This window comes from Heteronotia binoei, chromosome 14, assembly GCF_032191835.1.
Source record: "Heteronotia binoei isolate CCM8104 ecotype False Entrance Well chromosome 14, APGP_CSIRO_Hbin_v1, whole genome shotgun sequence".
NCBI lineage: Eukaryota > Metazoa > Chordata > Lepidosauria > Squamata > Gekkonidae > Heteronotia > Heteronotia binoei.
The window spans coordinates 46,351,327-46,378,361 of NC_083236.1; the positions used below are offsets into that span (position 1 = coordinate 46,351,327).

Genomic DNA, 27,035 nt, shown 5'->3' on the forward strand with positions numbered 1-27,035 from the left:
CGACACAGTTTTTACGTTAGCCGCTATTTTTAAGCTTTCCATCATATTATAATCGTCCTCTCTTGATTTGGTGGGCGATAACAAACTCCCATTGTTAAATTTCCTTTTGGGCCCTCTATTTCAACCCAAAGCATTTCTAAAAGTGAATCTAATTCTCTGACCTCAGTCTTACTGGACCGTATATCCTCTCTGGCATACAGAGCCACCCCACCTCCAACCCTTCCCTCCCTATCCTTCCGATATAACTTATATCCAGGAGAAATGCCTCATATGTGGAGAGGATGATGAGGGACATGAATACTCAACCAATTGTGGCTTTGTCTGCAATAAATCTATCATAACTTGCTGAAATGTCAGATCTCTCTCTTCCTTCCACACTGTGGCCAGGTGCAAACTAGCCCCTTTTTATTTAGTGCATGTGTGTTTATTTCTCTCCCCCCCACAGTTGTTCTTTTTCAGACACAACTCCCAAAGTGGCTCAGAGCAATTCACATTTGACACCCAATACTACCAGTGAGCACCACACATAAATAAAAATGGAACACAGGAGGAGGATCAGTACTCAGCTGGTTCCATGCAGTTGCTTTATTGAGAATTACCAGGCATTGTTTATATATTGGGTGTGTGTGTGTTATTTGGAGGGTGGGGTCAGATGCTATCAAGCAACTGTCTTTGTTCAAGATCTATTTGTATCCCCACCCCTCTTAGCACTGCAGAGACAATCATCTACTCAGAGTTTGTTAATTTGGCTCAATCTTGTTCTGTCCAAAGGGTACACTGGGAACGGCAGTCATTAACCTATGGCTTCCAGGCAGCTTTTCTCCCTCTCTCTGCCTCTGTTAAGTTCCTCTCCTCTCCTCAACTGGCAAGAAGTGCATCAGCACACACACACACACATGGCAATGTGCGTACACAACTCACAAGAAACTTTTCTTTTTCTGAAGTATTGTGGGCAGCAGCTCAATAGATGGGAGCCAAGCCAACAGCAGCAACATGTGAGCTGTCAGAGAGCCAAGCTCCTTATGCAAGGCTGGGTGGAGGAGCTGGGGACTGCTGTCAGTTGAAAAAGGCAGGCTTAGCTTGGCTCTCTGGGAAACCACAGACAAGGCACAGAAATGCTGCAAGCAGAGAGCGTCTTGGTGACGGGGTCCAACCGAGGGATTGGCTTGGAGATTGTCAGGCAGCTGGTGGGGAAAATCCATCGGATCTTTGCCACCTGCCGGGACCCGGAGGGACCACGTGCCCAGGTAGCTTTGAAGCTGGTGGGGGTACCAGGGCAAGATTTACTTTTTTGTGATATCTAGGATGAGGATGATTCCCCCCCCCCCCCCGCTATGCTTCCTAATCTCTGGGCAATTTTAGGGCTGCCAACCTCTAGATAGGTCTGGAGTTCTCCTGGAATTACAACTGATCTCCAGAATACAGAAATCAGTTCCCCCTAGAGAAAATGGCAGCTTCAGAGGGCAAGCTCTACATCGGGGCGGGGTGGGGGGGAACTGCGGCTCGGGAGGGGAAATGTGTGACTCTTTCACACATGTTGTGTGGGTCTTGAAGCCCCCATCATCCCATCATCTGGTCTGGAGAAGGCATTTCTTTCTTTAAATCACTTCTCCAAGCCAAGCCAGCTGGCAGCTTGGAGAATGCACTTAATGTTAAAGTTGCTTTCTTTCTACCTCTCCTTCCCTCCCCCTCCCCATCTTGCTTCCTTCCTTCCTTCTCTCAAACATCTGGTGCTCATGTATTGCAGTTTTGAAACATCTGAGGATTATTCTTTTTTTAGATTTTATAATTTGTATTCATTTTAACTACAAAAAGAAAAAGCAGTGCAAAAGATACATAAAAAGGGGAAAGGAACTGTAGAGTATCGGACTCAGCGCAAGCGCCGCGCGACCTGAGGGCGCACTCAGGTCGCCGTGCGCTGCGCGGGAAAGCCCCGCCAATCCAGACCAAGGGCGGGAAGTTTAACTGGCCAGGATTGGGCTGGCCAGCGAAGGGGATGTTCCGGGATGCATGTATAAATTAGCGGACCCGGCCGCGTCTGTCCAGTTCTGTAATGTACCAGCGAATAAAGAATAAGCTTCCACCACGACTCGTCTCCCAGTACATTACACTGGCGACGAAGGTGGGATCTAGCTAGGTCCGGCCGCCCGAGGGGAACCAGACCTGGCCGGAGACGAGGAAGGTGGGGACCGCAGGACCGCACAGCCCGCCGCCACCATGGCGAACCCGAGTGTAACGACGGGCCATCTTGCGGAATTCAACCCGGAGCACCCCGAGAGATGGGAGACCTATACGGAACGAGTCGCGTGCTACCTGCGGGCGAACCTGATCGACGACGACGACCGAAAGAGAGACGTCCTGCTGAGCGTCTGTGGAGAAGAAACTTTCGAGATCGCACGCGGTCTCTCCGCTCCGGCGAAGCTGTCCGAGAGGACCTACGGAGAGGTCGTGAGGCTCCTCACGGGCCACTTTTCGCCCCAACCGTCCATCGTCGCCCGCCGGTTCCTCTTCCACAAGAGGGACCAGAAGGCGGGGGAGACAGCGGCGGTCTACCTGGCGGCCCTTCGGCAGATCGCCGGAAACTGCAGTTTCGACAAGAGGGACGAAGCCCTGAGGGACCGATTTGTCTGGGGCCTCCGGGACGAGCGACTGCAGCAGAAGCTCTTCGCAAAAGAGGAGCTCACCCTACAACAAGCCTTCAACGAGGCGACGGCGTTCGAAAGGGCCACCAAGGCGTACGGCCAGCCACGTGGGGAGGCAGTCCACCAGGGAGAAACGGAGCCGGAGGACCGAGTAGAGGAAGAAGCGTTCCAGCTCCGGCGGCCTCAAAGAGCGGACACACGGGCCCCCGCGAGACAACGAGCGACGGAGAGGGCCACCGCCACCACCGGTTCCCGGTGCGCCAGCTGCGGCGACCCCCACGAGCGGAGGGACTGCCCGTACCGAAACCTGGACTGCCGCAGCTGCGGAAAGACAGGCCACATCGCCCGGGCTTGCCGGGCCAAGAACAGCCGCCGCCAACCGTCAGCGCATCACGACTCCATGGACACACACACGATGGCATCCACCAGTCTGCAGGTATTGAGCTTGCCCCTCTCGGCCCCAGACAAGGTCAAAATGTCAGTCCTAATCGAGGGCGCCCCCTGCATCATGGAAATAGACTCGGGGTCCTCCATCTCTATCATTTCGGAGGAAACCCTCAAGAGACTATGTCCCAGCCGCCGCCTCCAAACGAGGCCAGTGGACTTCGTACTGAGGGATTTTCAGAAGAACCCAGTACACATCGTGGGGTGGGCCCGGGTGCATGTAGAAAGAGGGGGTTTTAAGGGGCCCCTAGACATCCTAGTGGTCAAGCGCCAACTGACCACACTCCTCGGGTTGGCTTGGTTCAAACCACTGGGGATCCAGCTGGTGGGAGTGGACCACGTGCAGACCAGCCATTTCGACGGGGTCTGCCGGGAGTTCCCAGAGGTTTTCGACGGGTCCTTGGGGAGCTACAAGGGCCCGCCCATCACCCTACCGATCGACCCTATGGTCAGGCCCATAAGGCTCAAAGCGAGGCGCGTTCCGTTCGCCCTCAAACAAAAAATAGAGGCAGAGCTGGACCGCCTCACAGCCCAGGGCGTCCTAGAGCCGGTAACGTATGCAGAATGGGAGACCCCCATAGTAACGCCGGTCAAGCCCAACGGGGAAGTAAGGATCTGCGCTGACTACAAGTGCACGATAAATAAGGCACTGCAAGACAACCCCTATCCAGTCCCGGTAGTCAGCCATGTCCTGGCAGCACTAGCCGGGGCGAGGGTTTTTGGGAAGCTGGACTTAGCACAAGCATACCAGCAACTGCCGGTCGACGCTAAGACAGCGGAGGCACAGACGATAGTGACCCACAGGGGTGCGTTCAGGGTTAAACGGCTGCAGTTCGGGGTTAGCGTAGCTCCGGGGATATTCCAGAGCATAATGGACTCTCTTCTCAAAGGGATCCCCGGAGTTCAACCCTTCTTTGACGACGTTTTAATCGCCGCCCCCACCGATGGAGAGTTCGGCTGCCGCCTGCGAGAGGTCCTCAGACGGTTCCAAGCGGCGGGGCTGAAAGTCAAAAAGGAGAAATGTTTGTTGGGAGTTCCGCGGGTGGAGTTCCTGGGGTTCGCCGTGGACGCGGCTGGAATTCACCCAACGGCAGACAAGACCAGGGCCATAGTTCAAGCCCCTGCCCCCAAATGCAAAGCAGAACTACAGAGTTTTTTAGGTTTATTGAACTTTTACCACGCATTCTTGCCCCACAAGGCCGCCGTGGCGGAGCCGTTACACCGTTTGTTAGATAAACAAGCCCCGTGGGTCTGGGGTAAACACCAAGCAGCGGCGTTCCAGGCGGTGAAAGACCTCCTGGTCTCTAACGCGGTACTTCATCACTACGATGAAAACTTACCCCTGATCCTGGCTTGCGACGCCTCTCCCTACGGTGTGGGAGCGGTCTTAGGGCACCAACTCCCGGGCGGGGGGAGGTGCCAATCGCTTACTACTCCAGGACTCTGTCCCCGGCAGAGAGGAACTACGCCCAGATCGATAAGGAGGCCCTGGCGATCGTGGCGGGGGTGCATAAGTTCAACGACTACCTCTACGGTAGGCGCTTCACCATCGCTACTGACCACAAGCCGCTCCTCGGCCTCCTAGCCCCCGATCGTCAGACCCCCCAAATTCTGTCTCAAAGGGTTTTAAGGTGGAACCTGTTCCTGAATTCTTACACGTATACGCTGATACACCGCCCCGGTAAAGCGATGGGTCACGCTGACGCCCTCAGCCGCCTCCCGCTACCCGCGACGGACCCAGATCCCGCCCCGGCACACGGAGTGATGCTCATAGAGTCGCTCCCCGAGCGCCCCCTGCACGCGAGCGAGGTGGCTCGGGCGACCGGGAGAGACCGCGTCCTCGCACGGGTCAGGGACTGGGTGGGAAGAGGGTGGCCCTCGGGCAAAGCGGAAGAAGCCTTCCGGCCGTTCGCGGCCAGGAAGGACGAGCTATCGACACACAAGGGGTGCATACTCTGGGGTAGCAGGGTGGTGGTCCCCCCCCCTTGCGCAGGCAGGTATTAGAGGATCTCCACGAGACCCACCTGGGCATCGTGAGAATGAAAGCCCTGGCACGGAGCTACGTGTGGTGGCCAGGCATGGATGAGGAAATAGAAGGGTGGGTAAGAAGGTGCCAACCATGCCAGGAGTCCAGACCCAACCCGCCGTCCGCCCCGACCCACAGGTGGGAATCGAACGGGCGGCCATGGTCCCGCCTCCATGTGGATTTCGCGGGGCCGCATCAGGGCCAGATCTTCTTTATACTGGTGGACGCATACACGAAATGGTTGGAGGTAATCCCGGTGGCCTCGACCTCCACCGCAGCAGCAGTCCGGGCGCTCAGAAGGGTCCTCTGCACACACGGGATCCCCGACACACTAGTAACGGACAATGGCACGGCATTCACCTCCCGGGAATTCCGGGAGTTCACCGACAGATACCTTATAAGGCACATAAGGTCCGCCCCATTCCATCCAGCCACCAACGGCCAGGCGGAGAGGATGGTGCGGACCACCAAGGAAGCCCTGGGACGTATAGTACAAGGGGAATGGGACTACCGCCTCTCAGCCTTCCTGTTCCACAACAGGATCACCCCAAACCCCATAACCGGTTTCAGCCCCGCAGAACTGCTCATGGGGAGGAAACTGACCACTCGTTTAGATAGGCTATACCCGGACAGGGCGCCAGAGGTCCGCGGGACCCCCGAGGTCAGGGAGGCAGTGAGAGGGTTCTTCCCGGGCGATCCAGTGTATGCGAAAAACTTTTCAAGCGGCCCCGAGTGGTTAGCGGGAAGGGTTTTGAGGGTGACAGGCTCCCGGTCCTACGAGGTAACCACCGCCGGAGGCCAGGTGCTGAGACGGCACATCGACCAGCTGCGCCGCCGCACCCCACCCGAGGAGTCAGCAGAGGGAGAAAGCAGGGAACCGCCGGTCACGGTACCGCCAGAAGAGGCGCCGCCAATACAGGAGCTACCAACGTATGATGCCCCCGGAGCCGCGGAACCAGAACCGGAGCCAGTACCCGACGCGGGCGGGCAACAGCCAGAAACGGCGCCTCCCACATCGGGATCGGGCCCCCCACCGACGGCAACCCCGAGGAGATCAACACGGGAGCGCCGAACACCAGGGTACCTAAAGGACTATGTCGTTTAAACTAGGAGGGGAGGAGTGTAGAGTATCGGACTCAGCGCAAGCGCCGCGCGACCTGAGGGCGCACTCAGGTCGCCGTGCGCTGCGCGGGAAAGCCCCGCCAATTCAGACCAAGGGCGGGAAGTTTAACTGGCCAGGATTGGGCTGGCCAGCGAAGGGGATGTTCCGGGATGCATGTATAAATTAGCGGACCCGGCCGCGTCTGTCCAGTTCTGTAATGTACCAGCGAATAAAGAATAAGCTTCCACCACGACTCGTCTCCCAGTACATTACAGGAACATTTACAGAATGGGAAAAGCAGAAACAGGAAAAAGTGCAAATATATCAATTATAATTCTACCTCCAAATAAAATACCCAGATCATTCTACCTGCAAGTATAAAGATCTCCATATATTTTACCATCCTTTCTTTCATTACAGAAAATTTTTAGTAAACTAATACTAGCAATATGAATCTAAACAATTCTTCTTTAACACAAATAAGTATATAAAGTTAAAAAAAAATTTCAAAACCATCTCAACACCAATTTTGTCTGATTTATTATAAGCACAAATTAAATTGTTGGTTTAACAAAATCCTTATTAAAATAAACACATAAACTCATATCTTTATCTTTAACAAATTACAAAAGATACATTTTAATAATTTGTCTATCTCAGTCTAAACAGTTTCTCCAAAGGGGTATGTTAAAAACAAATCTACCAAATTACAAAACAATTGTGCTATCTGCCTTTTCAACAATTAATCCAACTCTTACATCAATATGAGCATTTTCACCAAATAAACATACTATGAATAAATCTGCTATATAAAAAAAGTGTTATCTGCACTCTTTAGCATTAATCCAAATTAACTATATATTTAATTAAAGTTTTAACAACTCCCTTCCTTCTTTAGGATCTCTCTTGTTCTTTTAAAATCACATATCGATGCCCTTTCCACCAGGTACAGAGGGATAGGTTTGTTTCCCCGTTTGTAGTTAAACCAATGGCAGACGCGGACGAGGCATGTTTGGAGAAACTTTTGGTGGATGCAAGTCCAACTATCTCTAGACAGATAGCCAAATTTTGCCATTATCTTGTGAAGTTCCATACTAAGAAACAAGAAACTGCATGTCTTGTATGATCTCTTGGAATTTTAGTTTATAAATGTTTTTATATACTCTGATTTAAAGGATTTATATAAATTGGAACTGACTTGAATTTTAAAATTGGTTCAATTATATTTTAGTTATCTTGGATTGTATAGGTGGGGAAATGTTTATGTATTTTATTGTATTTTATGGTTTTTTAGGAGGGTATTTTATACTATCTTAGGTATTTTAGGAGGGTTTTATATGATGTGTTATAGTTTTTATATTGGTCTATGACTGTAATAAAGTTCATTCATTCAAATCACATATCTATTCATTATTAATAATTACATATTTGTTTACTGACAAAAAAGAAAAAGAAAAATCAAAGTTCAGGAATCCTTCTTCCCAAAATTTAAAAACTTTTGGATTCCTTTAACTTCTATAACCGTACTACACCAGAGACAACCCACTTAATGTGACCCAAACATCACACTTTGCCTTTTGAAATTGCATGTCATTTCTTAATGAGGTTTCCATATCCAGCTATCCACAAAAATAAGAAAAGTTCAAAATCCTTCTTTCTGAAAACTTTCCACATCTTAATTTGCTGGTCGGAATGTACCTTTTCTCTTCTCAATGTGGCCTGTCCCCTCGACAATGAGAGGAAGAATTCAACGCCATTTTTCCCTCTCAGCATGACTTCACTGAATCTTAATTTCCGGTCTTGTTTTACTGCTGTGACACAGGGATCCATTTTGGTTTTCTTTTGTTCGTTTCAGAGTGTATCACTTTCCCCTTCCAATTCCACGGACGTCAGCAGAATCTCTTTAGAAGATATTGGATTTATATCCCGCCCTCCACTCTGAAGAATCTCAGAGTGGCTCACAATCTCCTTTACTTTCCTCCCGCACAACAGACACCCTGTGAAGTGGGTGGAGCTGGAGAGGGCTCTCACAGCAGCTGCCCTTTCAAGGACAACCTCTGCTAGAGCTATGGCTAACCCAAGGCCATGCTAGCAGGTGCAAGTGGAGGAGTGGGGAATCAAACCCAATTCTCCCACATAAGAGTCCGCACACTTAACCACTACACCAAACTGGCTCTTCTTTAGCACTCAACTCCTGAAGATTTGTAATTTCGCTAGCATTCAGCATAAGAAAACCCATTTGCTTTCTAATAAACTGCATTAATGAGCCGAGATTGTGTCTCAGAGAATTGATATTCCATAAGATATCTTTTTAATAAGACATTTCGCTAGGCAGTGCCATCTTTCTCTGACAGCAAACTCAGTCTCTCAATCCAAGTTGAAAAGTAGCTTCCAATTCCTGTTAAATCCACATTCCATGACAGCTCCAGCTGAGATTTCAAATGTTATCATTTCAATGCAGTCAGGCAACAGCGACAGATCTCTCTAAAATATATCTCCTTTATGTTCAGATCATATTGCAGCCTAATAATAGTCTCTTTAGCATATGTCCAATTATAATCCGGGTTGATTTTAGTATTTATATTCAATCCAATTTAAATAGTTACTGATACTTAAGATTGCTCATAGACTTTTTGAGGCCTCATTTCTCTCTTCCTTTGAGCTAGCCTCTCGTTGTTATGCAAAGCTATCCATTAGCCAGAGGTATTGAAAAGTCACTTACTTTTCTTATTCTAAACCAATCAGTTGTTCCATATCCCATTCTGACAGTTGCTTCTTGACTCTTATACAGGTTTCTCAGGAGACATGTGAGGTGGTCTGGTACTCCCATCTCTTTAAGGACTTGCCACAGTTTGTTGTGATCCACACAATCAAAGGCTTTAGCATAGTCAATGAAGCAGAAATAGAAGTTTTTCGAATATTCCCGTGCTTTCTCCATAATCCATCGAATGTTGGCAATATGATCTCTAGTTCCTCTACCTCTCCGAAACCCAGCTTGAACTTCTGGTAGTTGCCGATCGACATACTGCTGAAGCCTAGCTTGTAGGATCTTTAACATGACCTTGCTGGCATGTAAAATGAGTGCAATGGTGTGATAGTTTGAACATTCCTTGGCATTACCCTTCTTTGGGATTGGAATATAAACTGATCTTTTCCAAACCTGTGGCCACTGTTGTATTTTCCAAATTTGTTGACATAATGTGTGCATCACTTTAACAGCATAATCTTTTAGGACTTTGAATAGCTCAACAGGATATCATCATCTCCGCTCGCTTTGTTGTTAGTAATGCTTTCTAAAGCCCATTTGACTTTACACTCCAGGATGTCTGGCTCAAGGTCATCAGTTTCTCTGTCATGGTTGTCAAGAACATTGAGATCCTTCTTATATAATTAATTCTTCTGTGTATTCTTGCCACCTCTTCCTGATCTCTTCTGTTTCTGTTAGGTCTCTACCCTTTTTGTCCTTTATCATGGCATCTTTGTACAAAACGTTCCCTTGATTTCTCCAATTTTCTTGAAGAGATCTCTTGTACTTCCCATTCTATTATTTTCCTCTATTGCTTTGCATTGTTCCTTCAGGAAGGCTTCCTTATCTCTCCTTGCTGTTCTCTGGAAATCTGCATTCAGTTGGGTGAAGCTTTCCTTTTCACCTTTGCCTTTTGCTTTCCTTCTTTCCTCAGCTATTTGCAAAGCCTCATCAGACAGCCACTTTGCTTTCTTGCATTTCTTTTTCTTTGGGATGGTGCTGATTGCTGCCTTCTGTACAATGTCACGAACCTCTGTCCATATTTCTTCAGGCACTCTGTCTATCAACTCTAGTTCCTTAAATCTATTCTTCACTTCCACTGTATATTCATAAGGGATGGGATCAAGGTCAAACCTGAATGGCCTAATGGCTTCCCCAGTTTTCTTCAGTTTGAGCCTGAATTTTGCAATGAGTAGCTCATGATCTGAGCCGCAGGCAGCTCCAGGTCTTGTTTTTGCTGACTGTAAGGAGTTTCTCCATCTTTGACTGCAGAATATATAATCAATCTGATTTCTGTGTTGCCCATCAGGTAATGTCCACGTGTAGAGTTGCCTTTTTGGTTGCTGGAAGAGGGTGTTGGCTATGACCAGCTTGTTGTCTTGGCAAAACTCTATTAGCCTTTGCCCGGCTTCATTTTGTTCTCCAAGGCCAAACTTGTCAGTTGTTCCAGTTACCTTTTGACTTCCTACTTTGGTATTCCAATCCCCTGTGATGATGAGGACACCTTTTTTTGGTGTTAATTCTAGAAGGTGTTTTAGATCTTCATAGAACCGGTCCACTTCAGCCTCTTCTGCATCAGTTGTTGGGGCATAGACTTGGATTACTGTGATATTGAATGCTTTGCCTTGGATATGGACCGAGATCATTCTGTCATTTTTGAGATTGTATCCCATTACTGCCTCCCTCACTCTCTTGTTAACTATAAAGGCCACACTATTTCTTCTACGGGACTCGACCACAATAATAGATGCAGTGATTCTCTGAGTTAAATTTACCCATTCCCATCCATTTTAGTTCACTGATTCCCAAGATGTCGATGTTCATTCTTGCCATCTCTTGTTTGACCACACCTAGCTTACCTTGATTCATAGATCTTACATTCCACGTTCCAATGCAGTATTGTTCTTTGCAGCATCGGACTGTTCTTTCACCATCAGACACATCCACAGCTGAGCCTCCTTTCGGCTTTGGCCCAGCTGCTTCACTCTTTCTGTGGTTACTTGAACGCTCTTCCCCAGTAGCGTATTGGGCACCTTCTTACCTGAGGAGCTCATCTTCCAGCGCCATATCTTTTAGCCTTTTGTTACTGTTCATGGGGTTTTCTTGGCAAGGATACTGGAGAGGTTTGCCATTTCCTTCTAAAACATTTCTAAAACGTTAGCATGGAATAAATATAAAACTTGAAGGCTGCAGTTTCTAAATAATATGTCCAGGTTTTTCCCTTTCTTGGGGGAATGCGGTGAAATAGAGTTCCGGAACTTCCTTGTGGAAAAAAAATTCTCAAAAAATATTTGCAGGTTCATGAGGGGAACCTGTAATTTCCCTCTTGAGAGTTCCAGCACCTCTTTTTCCAAAAGAGAGGAGAGGGAGAGGGAGAGAGAGAAGCTCTGCATCCCACTGAATCCAATGGGTAAATGTCCGTAGAATTTTTTTTTTCATTCCAGAAAATTCCATGGAAGAACTGGAAGGGGAGGAGAGAGAAGAGCACCCATTCATCAAAGAGGCTCTGATTTGTAGAACTGTTTGGGAGAATGCAAGGCTCTGGTTCAGGTCTGACTTCAGCATATCCTGGGGTTGATGTCTGCCAGGGCTTTGGTGGGGGCCCCTGCCACCAACACCTCCCACTCACCTGTCTTGCCTACTGCCCGCCTTCCCTTCACCTGGCTCACAAATACTCCAGTAACCATGCTCCCAGTCCCAACATTTCAGAAAAACATACAGGTGGTACACATAAGTGGTGTCCCTGGCACCTATTATGGCAGCATCTCCAGCTGGGTGCACTGCCTGGTACCATCAGGGAAAGGGCCCGCAGGCAGTGTGGGTATCTGTGAATGCAGGTATTGGGAAGGCTTGTGAGCAGAGGAAGGACACGTAGGCAGGTGAGGGGGCACAGGATGTGGTGAAAAGGGAGGTGGAGCCAGTGGGGTCTGGTGGGAGGCAGAGAGGGAGCCCATGGAAATTCTCTGCTCAGGGCCCCCAAAATTTGGAACCAGCCCTCTTTGGGATTCAATTGAGTTTTTATGTAGACAGTACCAAGGGGGACCCTGACCTGGGTGGTCCAGGCTAGCCTGATCCCATTGAATCAGGGGTGGCCAAACTGCAGCTCAGGAGCCACATGTGGCTCTTTCACACATATTGTGTGGCTCTCAAAGCCTCCAACGCCCCATTGGCCAGCTTGGAGAAGGCATTTGTCTCTTTACATCATTTAAGAACATAAGAACATAAGAGAAGCCATGTTAGATCAGGCCAATGGCCCATCCAGTCCAACATTCTGTGTCACACAGCGGCCAAATATATATATATATATATACACACACACACAAACACACACACACACAAAGCCAGCCAGCCACTTGGAGAATGCACTTAAAGCTAAAGTTGCTTTCTTTCCACCTCTCTCTCCCTTCCCCATCTTCCTTCCTTCCTTCCTTCCTTCCTTCCTTCCTTCCTTCCTTCCTTCCTTCCTTCCTTCCTTCCTTCCTTCCTTCCTTCCTTCCTTCCTTCCTTCCTTCCTTCCTTCCTCCCTCCCTCCCTCCCTCCCTCCCTCTATGTATTCTATGTAGCTCTTACATTAAGCAAGTTTGCCCACCCCTGCATTGGATTTTGGAACCTAAACAGGGTCAGGTCAAGTTAGTCCTGTGGATGGGAGACCACCAAAAAGGTCCAGGGTCACTATGCAGAGGCAGGCAATGGCAAACCACCTAAGAACATAAGAGAAGTCATGTCAGAGCAGACCAATGGCCCACACAGTCCAACACTACACCAGGGGTGACCAACGGTAGCTCTCCAGATGTTTTTTGCCTACAACTCCCATCAGCCCCAGCCAGCATGAGCAAATGGCTGGGGCTGATGGGAGTTGTAGGCAAAAAAACATCTGGAGAGCTACCGTTGGCCACCCCTGCTCTATGCCATACAGTGGCCAAACCCAGGCACCATCTGAACATTGCATCTGAAGTCTCTTGCCTTAAAGCCCTTCAGGGTTGTCAAACGTCAGCTGTGACCTGATGGCATTTTATACACACCAGGAGAGGACCTGGCATGAGCTTTTTGCACACACACTTTTTTCTTAAGTGAAATATCTTTGAAAATACCTTGGTTTCCCCATGGTGAGCAGGTTGTCCTTGAAAAGCTACTCCATTGGATGCAGAACACTTTTTACAGAGCCACATCTATGCATGCAATGGAGGCATCCCCAGGCAAAATCGAGTCCCAAGTGGGACCTGAGCCTCTTCCTGTCTTTCCTTCCTGTATAATCTGAAACAGACCAGTCTTTCTATTGTGTCCCACCCTTTGGTCTCTTTCAGGAGCTGAGGAGCCTGGCTGCCAAGCACCAAGGAGTGGAGATCATCCCTCTGGGTATGAATCAAGTGCACCAAATTCCCACTTCTTACACAAATCTGAGATTCACAGGCCATTCTAAGAGATCATTGTGTTGTATTTTGCATGCATGTTATTATGGGCTTTTCTGCATTCTCATTTTACTTGCTGTTGAGTTCCTGGTTTTTTGTGGGGAGAGGTGGGGCTTTCCTCTTCTGCATTGTGTTCTGCTCTCTCTAATGGTCAATTCAATATAAGACCAATTTCTCATTAGAGCTTGTCCCAGGTGGAGAGCCCTTTGGGCCCCGGTACTTCTCTAGGTTTTCACTTCTCTAGGCTGCCACAGAGCTGGGAGTTGGTGCGCCGCTCTCCAAGGGAAAGCGGCACACCAACTTGCAGCTCTGGGGCAGCTTGTGCAAAACCCAAGAGAAGCTCCTGGAGCAAAAGGGCTGTCCAATCAGAACAAGCCTAGTGCAAAATCGGTATAAAATGGCTTTATTTCCAGCTTATCTTCCTACAGATTTTCCGCATTCTTGTTTTACTTGCTGTTGAATTCCTGTTTCTACAGGAGGCTTTTCCAGTTCCACACATGTTTGGCTCCATTTAGTGGCCCATTTGATATCAAACAGCTTTATTTCCAGTTTAATTTCCTGCAGATTTAAACTGCAGGGAAATTAACTGGAAATAAAGCTGCTGGATATTACTTCGACCACTAGAGGGAGGAAAACTTAACAGTAGTGACTAAACAGTAGTGACTAAAATAATTGAGAAAAATCTCTATAGGTACCTTACTGAGGGCATGGCAGGTATATTCACCAACATTCTTTGGAGTTCCCTCCTTTTGTACTAATTCAAGCTGCTTGAAAGACCTAACAAACCCTCATTATAGAAGAGCATTCATGTTCACTTGATTAAATTCTTTTCTCTTGGCTATACTGGAAAGCTGATTTGCAGGAACAATGTATTCAGATTTGTAGGCACATTGTATTCGGATATGCAGGCACAGTGTATTCGAATTTGCAGCTCACAGAAATTGTAAATGTGGCTCTTGTCAACCTCGTAGTTTTATTGGCATGTGAAATCTGGACTGATTTCGCACAAGGCTTGTTCCAGGTGGAGAGCCCTTTTGCTCCCGGGACTTCTCTGTTTTCACACAAGTTGCCTCGGAGCTGCAAGTTGGCGCAGCACTCTTCTGCAGCAAGCCAGATCCTCTTCCAAGCAGTTTCTGCTTACCGCGGAAGAATGGCACACTAACTCACAGCTCCGGGGCAACTTGTGCGAAAACGGCGCAAAGCCCCGGGAGCAAAAGGGCTATCCACTTGGAACAAACCCTAGCGTGAAATTGGTCAGAGTCTGATCTGAGAGAAAGGTTCTTATCCTCCCTCTTAACAGGTTATGTGAATCTAGCATCTCAAAAAAAAAAATTGTCCAGTCTTTCCTTGTAGATAAGAATTGGAAAACAACCTTAGTAATTGCTACATATTTAGCTACCATGATTGCCCATAAGAGGGCTGGATTTTGATCTGTGTATGACTTTTGAGTCAAAAGAACAGTAAGACAAGCAAGCATATGACATGCATATTGGTTCCCCATTTCCAGTGTGAGTTTGGTTTAGGTTAGACTTGTACTACAGCAATGTCAATTCCTGCCCCAAATGTATGAAGTTGCATGTTACTGTCAGACCATTTGCCATCTTTCCTAATATTTCTTTTTCTCTGACTGGCAGTGGCTCTGCAGAACTTTCTCAGTCCCTTGACCTGGGTGACTTTTAACTTGAGACTGAATCAGAGGAATATCTATCACAGAACTTGGGCCTTTCTCCTCTCTCTTTGAAAGATTAAACAGTAGTCTTTGGCAGGGCTTTTTTTTTTTGTTATTTTATGCAGGAACGCACAGGAACGCAGTTCCAGCTGGCTGGGTGTAAGGGGGTGTGGTCTAATATGTAAATGAATTCCTGCTGGGCTTTTTCTACAAAAAGGCCCTATGTGAAACAATGGTGACATCAGGAGTGTGGCCTAATATGCAAATGAATTCCTGCTGGGCTTTTTCTACCCAAAAGCCCTGATTTTTGGTATCTGAGGAAATCTTAATACATCCAGGCTGCGACCACACACACTAAATAATGTGTGGGAGCTCCTTCGATCCCTCAGAGCCGAGAAAAATGAGCCAGAGGCTCAAGGACAGCGTGAGCGGGGAGGGGGTTCCCGCCCCAGCTGGGAGTTGGCACCATAGGCAATCGCCTAGTTCGCCGACTCCCACGTGCCAGCCCTGCCGCTGTGTTGGTGGTGGGGGGGGAACAAGGTCTCTCATTGGGCTGTGTGAGAACACACATCCAGGAAATACAGCTGATGGCACTGTACTGTTCTGTGTTAATAGGCAGAAAGTAACCTACTGAATGGTTGACGTCACATCCGGTAATGTCAGGGGTGTGGCCTAATATGTATATGAGTTCCTGCTGGTTTTTTTCTACAAAAAAAGCCCTGCCCACATTTAATCTCATCCCTTCCTTCTCCCCCTCCCTCTGTTGCTTCCTCAGTGGGGAATTGAAATAAGACGGATTAACAACAGCAACACACAATAGTAGTTGTGTACACACATATGCTACCTATTTTTTATTTGTACATGTAAGGGGATTTTTTTACATGCATATATTAATTAGTTGAAAGGACCCTTAGTTTTCTGTCGTATGAGAGCAAGAAGAAGAAGAAGACTGCAGATTTATACCCTGCCCTTCTCTCTGAAACAGAGACTCAGAGCAGCTTACAATCTTCTAAATCTTCTTCCCCCCACAACAGACACCCTGTGAGGTGGGTGGGGCTGAGAAGGCTCTCACAGCAGCTGCCCTTTCAAGGACAACCCCTGTGATAGCTATGGCTAGCCCAAGGCCATTCCAGCCGGTGCAAGTGGAGGAGTGGGGAATCAAACCCGGTTCTCCCAGATAAGAGTCTGCACACTTAACCACTACACCAAACTGGCTCTCCACAAGAGCACACACTGTAAAGGCACCTGAGCAAGGGTCTGCAGAACTGCTCCCAAGCAGGCAGTGACTCACCTTTTGTTACCTGTGAAATTTTGTTGCTGTAGATATTAATGATCCATCCAGCATTGAGAAAGCTGCTGCCAAAGTTACTGAACTCCTCCAAGGAGCTGGGCTGAATCTCTTGATCAACAATGCTGGGATCGTAAAGCCAAGCAGTCTGGAATCGGAGACAGCAGAGAATATGGCCGAGGTGTACAAAACCAACGTGATAGGGCCCATGCTGGTGAGCCAGGTAAGGAGGTCTTAGAGCAGGTGTCAAACGTGCAGCCCATGGGCTGGATCAGGCCCCCAAAGGGCTCCTATCAGGTCCGTGAGCAACTCACTGTCGTCTGTTTCCTTCTCCCTTTCTTGCTTCCGTCTGCATCACACCTTGCTTTGCCAGGTTTGCTCATTCAAGCTACAGAGCAAAGTCTCTATTTTCTCCATTGGCTGACCAGCACATGAAGCAACTTATGTACAAAAGTTCACAATGCCTTGCCATTTCATATTTTCCTCTGGGTCTTAGGCTCAAAGCACTGACCATGAGATTTCTGTAATGAATGTCAGCAAATCAAAAGTAGGTTTGCAACTTACAGATACACACCTGAGCAACACCTGAACAGAATCCTCAAGATTGCTACAGCACAGACATTGTCTCCAGATTCTGATGCAATGATTCAGAGCAAGAGGTGTCAGTTATCAGAGACTGTTAAATAGACAAAATATTGCAAGGGCACGAATCTTTTAAGCATGTTTTAAGTTTTAAAAATATTTAATTGTGTTTGTCTGTGTCATTTATAAGGTTTATATATCTCTGCTACATGGCATTACATTTTATGATACACATGGCCCGGCCTGACAAAGTCTCATTTATGTCAGGTCCGACCCTCATAACAAATGAGTTTGACACCCCTGTGTAACTTAGACCCTCTTCTCCTAATCACTTTGCAGAAGCCGTGTTTCCACATTATGATGAACACATGTACATCCTTGCACATACATGTGTTCACCTGTTGGTAGGAAACAACCAACACATGTTTACTTCACAAATGAAACTGTGGACCAGTACGTGGATAAATCATGAGTTGAGCTACACATGCATTGAATGTAACATGAAAACTGGTCAACACACATATGAAGGAAAAAACAAATGCACACTACACACAGATTGTACGTGCAATCACTGTAACTTGTAATCAGGTTTATAACTTTAGAGAGACTTATAAGGCAATCGTAAGCAGAATCACACTGTTTTACTGAAATCAATAGGCTCAGATAAGCAGAGCTTTTTTTTGTAGCAGGAAGTCCTTTGCATATTAGGCCACAACCCCCTGATGTAGCCAATCCTCCTGGAGCTTAGAGTGGGCCCTGCACTAAGAGCCCTGTAAGCTCCTGGAGGATTGGCTACATCAGGGGTGTGTGGCCTAATATGCAAAGGAGTTCCTGCTACAAAAAAAGCCCTGCAGATAAGAACATAAGAGAAGCCATGTTAGATCAGGCCAATGGCCCATCCAGTCCAACACTCTGTGTCACACAGTGGCAAAAATATATAAAAATTTTATATATATATATATATATATATATATATATATATATATATATATATATATATATATATATATATATATATATAATTTTTGCCACTGTGTGACACAGAGTGTTGGACTGGATGGGCCATTGGCCTGATCTAACACATATATATATATGTGTGTGTGTGTATATATATACACACACATATATATACACACACTGTGGCTAATAGCCACTGATGGACCTCTGCTCCATATTTTTATCTAAACCCCTCTTGAAGGTGGCTATGCTTGTGGCCGCCACCACCTCCTGTGGCAGTGAATTCCACATGTTAATCACCCTTTGGGTGAAGAAGTACTTCCTTTTATCCGTTTTAACCTGTCTGCTCAGCAATTTCATTGAATGCCCACGAGTTCTTGTATTGTGAGAAAGGGAGAAAAGTACTTCTTTCTCTACTTTCTCCATCCCATGCATTATCTTGTAAACCTCTATCATGTCACCCCGCAGTCGACGTTTCTCCAAGCTAGAGTCCCAAGCGTTTCATCCTTTCTTCATAGAGAAAGTGTTCCAGCCCTTTAATCATTCTAGTTGCCCTTTTCTGGACTTTCTCCAATGCTATAATATCCTTTTTTAGGTGCGGTGACCAGAACTGCACACGGTACTCCAAATGAGACCGCACCATCGATTTATACAGGGGCAATATGATACTGTATACCTGTATACAGTATTATGATACTGTATGCCTGTATATAACACAGGTATACCTGTGTTAGGATTGCATTGCTAGTGACTTAAGAAAGGCAGTGCTGTTTTGTGGTGGGATCCTGGGCAGGATAACTGCCCATTTCCCAGACAAAGATCCTGTAATGGACTTAACAGTGTCATAACATAGCAGAGATTCAACTGCTGCAGTATCCTTGGCTGGGTCAGGGAAGAGATGAATGGGAACACCAGCTCTTTTCCTGCAGACCCTGCGTCTGTCCTTGTTTCTTCTCTCTTCTTCTCAAGGCATTCCTGCCCTTGCTGAGAAAGGCATCCCAGAAAAGCCCCCAGAAAGGGATGGGCTGCAGCAAAGCCGCCATTGTCAATTTGTCCAGCGAAGGAGGCTCCATCACCAATATCCTCGGATGGAGTATCGGACATGTTATGAATTACCGCTGCAGCAAGGTAGGGCTATACCATAACATGTGAGGGGGGAGGCCTTTGTTCAGTTCATGTCATTAAAATTTAAGAACTGAACTCAATGCATCGCCTTGTTTCTGGCATGTCTCCCTCCCAGGCTGCTCTGAACATGCTCAGCCGGTGCCAGGGCCTGGGATTTGCAGAAGACGGGATCCTGTGCATTGCGTTACACCCTGGATGGGTGCAGACAGACATGGGAAATATGCCGGTAGGTGCTTCATGGTGGACTGCCAAGACTTTCCTATACACAGTGACAGCTAAGTTACCAGCATGAAATTTACAGTGCATATCTGACTGTCAAGTTCTAAGGAGGCTACCAGGAAAGTGTACCGACATGTAGCCAGCCCCTGTGTCTTGCCCTCTTGGATGGAAAATGCAGACTAGAGAAGAATCCCCTCCTTCCTTTTCTAGGCCACCCCACACCAATTTCATCTTTCCCAATATTGTGGCAGTGGGAGATGGCCAAGGAGCCATCTTCCACCACCCCAGTGCATCCTGGGAATTATTATTTTGAGAACTTTGACTTTAATGATCAGGTTTGCACAGAACTCTTAAGGCTGCCAACTCCAATTGAAGAAATTATTGGAGATCTGCAGGCAGTGCCTGAGGTAAGGTGGCTTTTGGAGAGGGGGCGGAGCTTGACAAGGAAGTGATGCAGTACAGTCCACTCTCTGAAGCTGCCATTTCCTCCAAAGGTATTGATCTTTGCCATACATAGATCAGTTGTAAATTGAAACTCCAGGAAAACTCTGGGCTCCACCTTGAGACCAGTAACCCTAAACTACATACTCAGAATGTACTACCACACACTATCTTTTCCCCACCATCCACTGAATTCTTTCAGGGCTTTGCTGCTCCCAGAGCACCTCATCAGGGTTGTCATTTCTCATTGGGAGCAGGGGATCTCCTGGACTTTTGGGCTTCCTGCCCCCAAACAGTGATGTCGCCATAAATAAACGTGACATGCTGATGTCACACAGAAGTGAGGTCATCATGTTGTGGGCGTTGTGCGGTGGCACTCCTGTTTGTGGGCAAAACTATAATTTTATCATAGTTTTGCCCAAACACCAGAGTGACGCCGCGTGATGTATCCAATGTGCCAATGTCACTTCCACGCTATATCAGCGTGTTGCGGGGCTCCACCCCACTTCTGTATAGTTCCCTCCCATCCCCTGCTGATGCAGCATTTGGGCCTGACAACCCCACTGATCACCAATGTCAAGTGTTCTGAGCATTACAGTTCCCACAATACATTGGGCGAAATTAAGTGAAGGAATGAAGAGGTAAGTGCAGCAGGGGGAGTCTGCCCATCTCTAGTATGGGGAGGATTGCTAGCTTCTAGTTTTTCACCCCCCGACTTGACAAGAAGGTTGCATCCATATGTATTGTGGATAACAGCCATTCACCGGGCTAAGTGTCATGAATTGTCTAATCTTTCTGAAAAAGCCATCTAAGCTAGTGGTTATCAGCATATCTTGTGGAACTACTGAATGGTACATCTATCATACATTTTAACTATATGCACCCAACTGCACAGACGATACACTACTTCTCAGGGCTTTTTTGGTAGCAAGAACTCCTTTGCATATTAAGCTACACCCCCCTGATGTAGCCAATCCTCCAAGAGCTTACAGGGCCTACTGTAAGCTCTCAGATTGGCTACAACAGGGGGCTGTAGCCTGATATGCAAAGGAGTTCCTGCTACTTCCAGATATGTTGAGATGATCCTCCATGGGCACTGAGTTCTATAAAGATGGGGCAGCATCTCAAAATGCTTGTCTTTTGGCCCTGGATGTCTGAACATGGTACATGGCCATAGATGTTACAATTTACAGATGGTCAGTCTGACTCATCAGTCATTCCGTGCCAAGTCCTCCTTGCTAAGGTTGCCAGCTCCATGGTGAAAAATTCCTGGAGATTTGGCGGATGGAGCCCTGGAAAGGCAGAGTTTGGGGAGGGGAAGGACCTCAGCAGGGTATAAGGCTGTAGCTCCCATCCTCTAAACCCACCATTTTCTTCAGGGAAACTGGTCTCTGCAGTCTGGAGATGAGTTGTAATTCCTGGAGGTCTCCAGGCCCCACATAGCAGTTGGTCAGCCTAGGTGACTCCCTGTTCTTTTTTCAAAGGGACAACTAGCCCCAATGACAGTGGATGCAAGTGTGCGAGCCATCCTGGACACCTTGGGCCGTCTCACTGAGAAAGACAGTGGCACTTTTGTGAACTGGGAGGGGGTCGTTGTGCCTTGGTGAGACCCCAACCTGCCCTGCCTAGAAATGCCTTATGTGTGGACAGGATGAGGGATGTGAATGCCTGACTAACTGTGTCTTCTTCTGCAATAAAGTTACCATAAATTGCTGAAATGTCTGATCTCGCTCCTCCTTCCACGCTGTGGCCAAGTACAAACTAGCCAGTTTGGTGTAGTGGTTAAGTGCACAAACTCTTATCTGGGAGAACTGGATTTGATTCCCCACTTCTCCATTTGCAGCTGCTGGAATGGCCTTGGGTCAGCCATAGCTCTTGTAGGAATTGTCCTTGAAAAGGCAGCTGCTGTAAGAGCTCTCTCAGCTCCACCCACATCACAGGGTGCCTTTATGGTGCAGGGAGGGAGGAGATAAAGGAGACTGTGACCACTCTGAGACTCTGAGATTCAGAGTATAGGGTGGGATATAAATCCAATATTTTCTTATTCTTCTTTTATTTAGTGTAGGTGTGTTTATTTATCTCTCCCCCCCCCCCGTTGTTCTTTTTCAGACATGATTCCCAAACAGTGTTGCCAAGTCCCCTTAGCCCTGGAGCGGGGCTACCATAGAGTTTTCCCTCCCAGATGGCTAGAGTGTCTGGGGAAACCATAGAGTTTTCCTGGAAATGCCTAGAGCGCCCGCTGCGCACTGTCGCCGGCATGATGACCCCACTTCCAGGTGATGTCATTGCACCAGCAACATAGGGGGAGGTTCCCCCCGCCGATCCAATGTGGGCCGGCAGGTTGGGAGTCTCCCGGGCAGGGAAACCCCCACCCGGACCGGGGGTTTGGCAGCCCTACTCCAAAAGTAGCTCACAGCAATTTACATTTGAGACACAATTAGGGTTGCCAAGTCCAATTTAAGAAATATCTGGGGACTTTGGGGGTGGAGCCAGGAGTCTTTGGGGGTGGAGCCAGGAGACATTGGGGGCAGAGCCGAGAGCAAGGCTGTGACAAGCATAATTGAACTCCAAAGGGAGTTCTGGCCATCACATTTAAAGGGATTGCACAAATTTTTAAATGCCTTCCTTCCATAGGAAATAATGAAGGATAGGGGCACCTTCTTTTGGGGCTCATAGAATTGGACCCTCTGGTCCAATCTTTTTGAAACTTGGGAGGTATTTTGGGGAGAGGCACTAGATGCTATACTGAAAATTTGGTGCCTCTATCTCAAAAAACAGCCCCCCCCCAGAGCCCCCGATACCCACGGATCAATTCTCCATCATTCCCTATGGGAATCGTTCATAGAGGTGCATGATGGCTCTGGGGGCGGGGCTTCCCCTGCCGGCCAGCTGGCTGGGGGAGGGGGGAAGTCTGTAAAACCGGGGGATCCCCCTCTGGGACCTGGGGATTGGGAAGCCTAGACACAATACTACTGGTGAGCACCACACATAAATAAAAATGGAACAGAGGAGGCTGGTTCCATTAAGTTAATTTAATTTAGGATTACCTGGCGAGCGGGGGTGGAGAGTAATCAGATGCTATACCACTGGCTCTAAGAAGGGTTTTATACCGCACAATTTCAATAAATGTGTGTGTGAGGGGGATGAACAGAGGCCAGTAAACAGAGGCCAGTAAACAGAGGCAGAGGCGTAAACTATCGGAGGGCAGTGGGGCTCAACCCCTTAGGAGAGGGCTATCCCCCCTCCCTCCTGGTTACCAGGTAGCAACATGAACCTGTCTAAGTTTAAACTGCACAGTCTCATCCTTTCCACCCACACAGAGGCTGACAACTCCACTTTATCTGGGATTTGGGGGCATTTACTTGCCACATAGAAGCACCACTCCACTGCCTTGCCTTATTTTTTCCTTGGGATCTTTTCTGTTGTGTTATAGGCCGCTGTGTTGTTCTGGAATGGCTACCTAACACATTGGCTGCCTACCACAAAAATAAGTAAATTATGCAAGCCTGGACAAAATAACTGGGAAATATAATCTTGGAAGCATACACCAGGGGCATTGCTAGTCAGGCAATGGCAGGCCAGGCTGGAATGCTGGCAAATAATAATAATAAATTTTATTTGTATCCCGCCCTCCCCGCCAAGGCGGCTCAGGGCGGCTAACAACATCTATACATGTACAACAATAGGTAATAGATAAAACTTAGTTAACAATAAAAACATCTAAACATTATAAAAACCCGTTAATAATTAAAAATTTTTAAGATTCACAGTTTGAGTTAAATTAATCTGGCAGCATAATAATATTCTGACGCTGGTGCCTGCCAGTTTAAGTATCTATACTGACGAGAATCTTGAGACACGGTTACTCTAGGCCCTAATTCAGCAGCCGGCATACGCTTGTTTAAAGAGGACCGTTTTGCAGGCCCTGCGGAATTGGTCGAGATTCCGCAGGGCCCGCACCTCCTCTGGGAGCTGATTCCATAGGACCGGGGCCGCAGCTGAAAAGGCCCGCACTCTGGTGTTTTGCAGCTTGACTTCTCTCGGTCCAGGGATAATCATTTTGTTTTTCCCAACTGATCTCAGTGCCCTCTGAGGTTCATATGGGGAGAGACGGTCCCTCAAGTAGGCTGGTCCTCGGCCATACAAGGCTTTAAAGGTGATAACCAACACTTTGTACTGGACTCGGTATACAATTGGTAACCAGTGCAGTTCGCGCAGCCCTGGCCGTATGTGCTCCCATTTCGGGAGCCCTAACAGTAGCCTGGCTGCCGCGTTCTGCACCAGCTGCAGTTTCCGGGTCTGGCACAAAGGTAGCCCCAAGTAGAGGGCATTACAGTAGTCCAATCTTGAGGTGACCGTTGCGTGGATCACTGTTGCGAGGTCACGATGCTCCAGGTAGGGGGCCAACTGCCTTGCCCGCCTCAGATGGAAGAAGGCTGACTTGGCAGTGGCTGCTATCTGGGCCTCCATTGATAATGAAGGCTCCAGCAAAACACCCAGACTCTTTACCTGGCGCGCTGGTTTCAATGGCGCGCCATCGAGAGCTGGGAGAGCTATTTCCTCTCCTAGAGCGCCGCGGCCCACACAAAGGACCTCTGTCTTCGCTGGGTTCAGCTTCAGCCCACTCAACTTGAGCCACGTCGCAACCGCCTGTAGAGCCCGATCCAGGTTCCCTAGGGCGGAGTCGGGCCGGCCGTCCATTAGCAGATAGAGCTGGGTGTCATCTGCGTATTGATGGCAACCCAGCCCGAACCTCCGGGCAATCTGGGCAAGGGGGCGCATGTAGATGTTGTATAACATTGGGGAAAGAACTGCCCCCTGAGGCACACCACAATCTAGTGTGTGTCTCCGGGACCGCTCGCCCCCAATGGCCACCCTTTGTCCCCGACCTGAGAGGAAGGAGGAGAGCCATTGCAAGGCTAACCCCCTAACCCCAATGTCGGAGAGGCGACGTCTTAGCAACTGATGGTCGACTGTATCAAATGCCGCCGACAGGTCTAATAACATCAGTACCGCAACGCCGCCGCGATCCAGTTGCTGCTGGAGGTCATCTGCCAATGCGACCAGCATCGTCTCCGTCCCATGGCCCGGCCGGAAACCAGACTGACATGGGTCAAGGATGGAAGTGTCATCTAGTAACCTCTGTAGCTGCGACGCTGTTAGAGTATTTTGCACGCAGCAGAAGAGCTGAAGGAGAGGGACAGGCAAAACACAGGAATTAATAGACAAGAGAAACAGCTGTATTCAATGGTAGATATATTTACCAGGAAAGTATCCAATATTCAGAGTCGTTGCCAGGCCAAGGTCATACACAGTAATCAGTACACACTTCAGTAGATAACAGTATACAGCAGTAAGTATACACAGCACGATCCAAGCACAGTAGCCTAGGATCCAACACCAGCAGTGTCTCGCTGCCACCCAGATAGTGGGCCTCACAGAACCCACAATCCTTACAGGCAGACTGAGCAGGCTCACTGAGCTTCCCTAAGTACACGTACCAATCATGCAACCTTACCAGAAGGTTGCATCAGCTCTGTGAGTCAGCACAAAGCCTAATTACAGGTGAGGTCATCCCACCTTACCTCAGTAACAGGTAACAGCTGGATCATGATGCAGCATGACTCAGCATGACATTGCAGAAACAACATTACTATTACTAAGATGGAGTCAGTCAGCCATTTTAGGACTGAGTTCCAACATTCTCCTCTTAATAGTTCTGTTCGTTTCTCAATCCGAGCCTTTTACAGTGCTCATTATGCTTTTCCATAGTCTGGGGTTTGGTAAACATATCTGCTGTATTGTGGCCAGTATCACAATACCTTATGTTTATCAACCCTTCCATGATACATGATCTGACATTCTGGTACCTTATGTCAGTGTATCTATTCCTTGTCTTTACTCCTTCTGCTTTTGCAATCTCAATCACAGCTTGATTGTCTTCCAGAACTTCAACAGGCTTCTCTGCCTCTATATGCAGGTCCTTTAGTAGCTGTCTAAACCATTCTACCTCAGTACAAGCAGTAGAAAGGGCGCAGAACTCTGCTTCTGTGGTGGACAAGGCAACCACACGCTGCTTTTGTGTCTTCCAGCATACTAATACCTCTCCCAAATATATGGAAAGACCTGTTGTTGACTTTCTGGTTTCACAGTCACTTGCAAAACTTGCATCCGTATACACTTTCAGTGCTAGCTCCCCCCTAGGTTCGATATAAAGACACCAGTCAGCAGTGTTCTTTAAATATCTCAACACTCGCTTAGCAGCAATCCAGTGATTCTGCTTAGGGTTCTGGGTAGCTCTTGCCAACAGATTACAGGCTACTGATATGTCTGGCCGTGTCCAATTACTGATATAGCTCAGACTACCAATTAACGACCTGTACATTTCAACATTACATGGTGGGCTATCTGTAACATCATTTACAAAGCCAGTCACCATAGGGGTTGAAACAGTTTTGCAATCAGTCATCTTGTACTTGTCCAACAAATCTATGATTTTAGGGTTTTGTGACAGTTTAAAACCTTGTGTAGTTTTTGCAATATCTACACCCACATAGGTCTGTACAGTACCAAGATTTCTCAGTTTAAACTTCTTACTTAAGGCTGAAACAATATCATCTGTTTGTTTCTTTGTCTTGGTTAGAATCCCCAAGTCATCCACAAAAGTAAGAACAATACATCTTGTTTCACCATTTCCCTTGGTAAACACACATGGATCAGCAATGCTCTGGGTAAACCCTAGCTGTTTAAGTGTACCCACTAGGCATTTTGACCATTGATGACCACTTTGCTTTAGACCATACAAGCTCTTATTGAGCAACCAGTATCCCTTTCCAGTACCAGGAATACCTTCTGGTCTCTTTAAATAAATTTGGTGCTCCAAATTAGCATTTAGGTATGCCACACAGACATCCAAATGGGTAAAATGGAGTTTTTCTCTAGCTGCCACAGTCAAGGCGGTTAGAAGTGAACTGCTCTTTAACGTTGGAGCAAACACTTCGTCATAAGTCTCATTAGTCTGTCTGCAACCTTGTGCTACAAGCCTCGCCTTATACTTTTTCCCCCCAGACTGGTCTGTTTTCACCTTGTATACCCATCTAGTGCCTATGGGTTTTACACCAGCAGGTACAGTATCAGTCTCAACATAAACATTTAAACGTTTCAGGGAAGAAAGTTCATCGTCCATAGCAGCCTTCCAGTTACACTGCTCTTCCTTGGACAAAGAGAAAATGTCAGTATATTTCTCAGGCTCATGTATAGCAGACATTACAGGACTAAATCTCTCAGGAGCTCTTCTTTCACGTGTAGATCTCCTCAATGCAGGCTCATCAGTTGGCACATTCCTCCCGGATAATTCCTCACTGGTAGGCATCATATCCGTCTCC

General features: G+C 47.6%; 1 protein-coding gene across 1 annotated transcript; it reads left to right on the forward strand.

The window, feature by feature from the left end:
• Nucleotides 1–1,031: 1,031 nt before the first annotated feature.
• LOC132582549 (C-signal-like) lies at nt 1,032–21,368 on the forward strand. Its single transcript, XM_060254170.1, has 6 exons — nt 1,032–1,247; nt 13,265–13,316; nt 16,362–16,549; nt 18,835–18,993; nt 19,106–19,216; nt 21,135–21,368. The coding sequence occupies exons 1-6, from the start codon at nt 1,116–1,118 to the stop codon at nt 21,255–21,257; spliced, it is 765 nt and encodes a 254-aa protein (XP_060110153.1). The 5' UTR covers nt 1,032–1,115; the 3' UTR covers nt 21,258–21,368.
• The last annotated feature ends 5,667 nt before the right edge of the window (nt 21,369–27,035 follow it).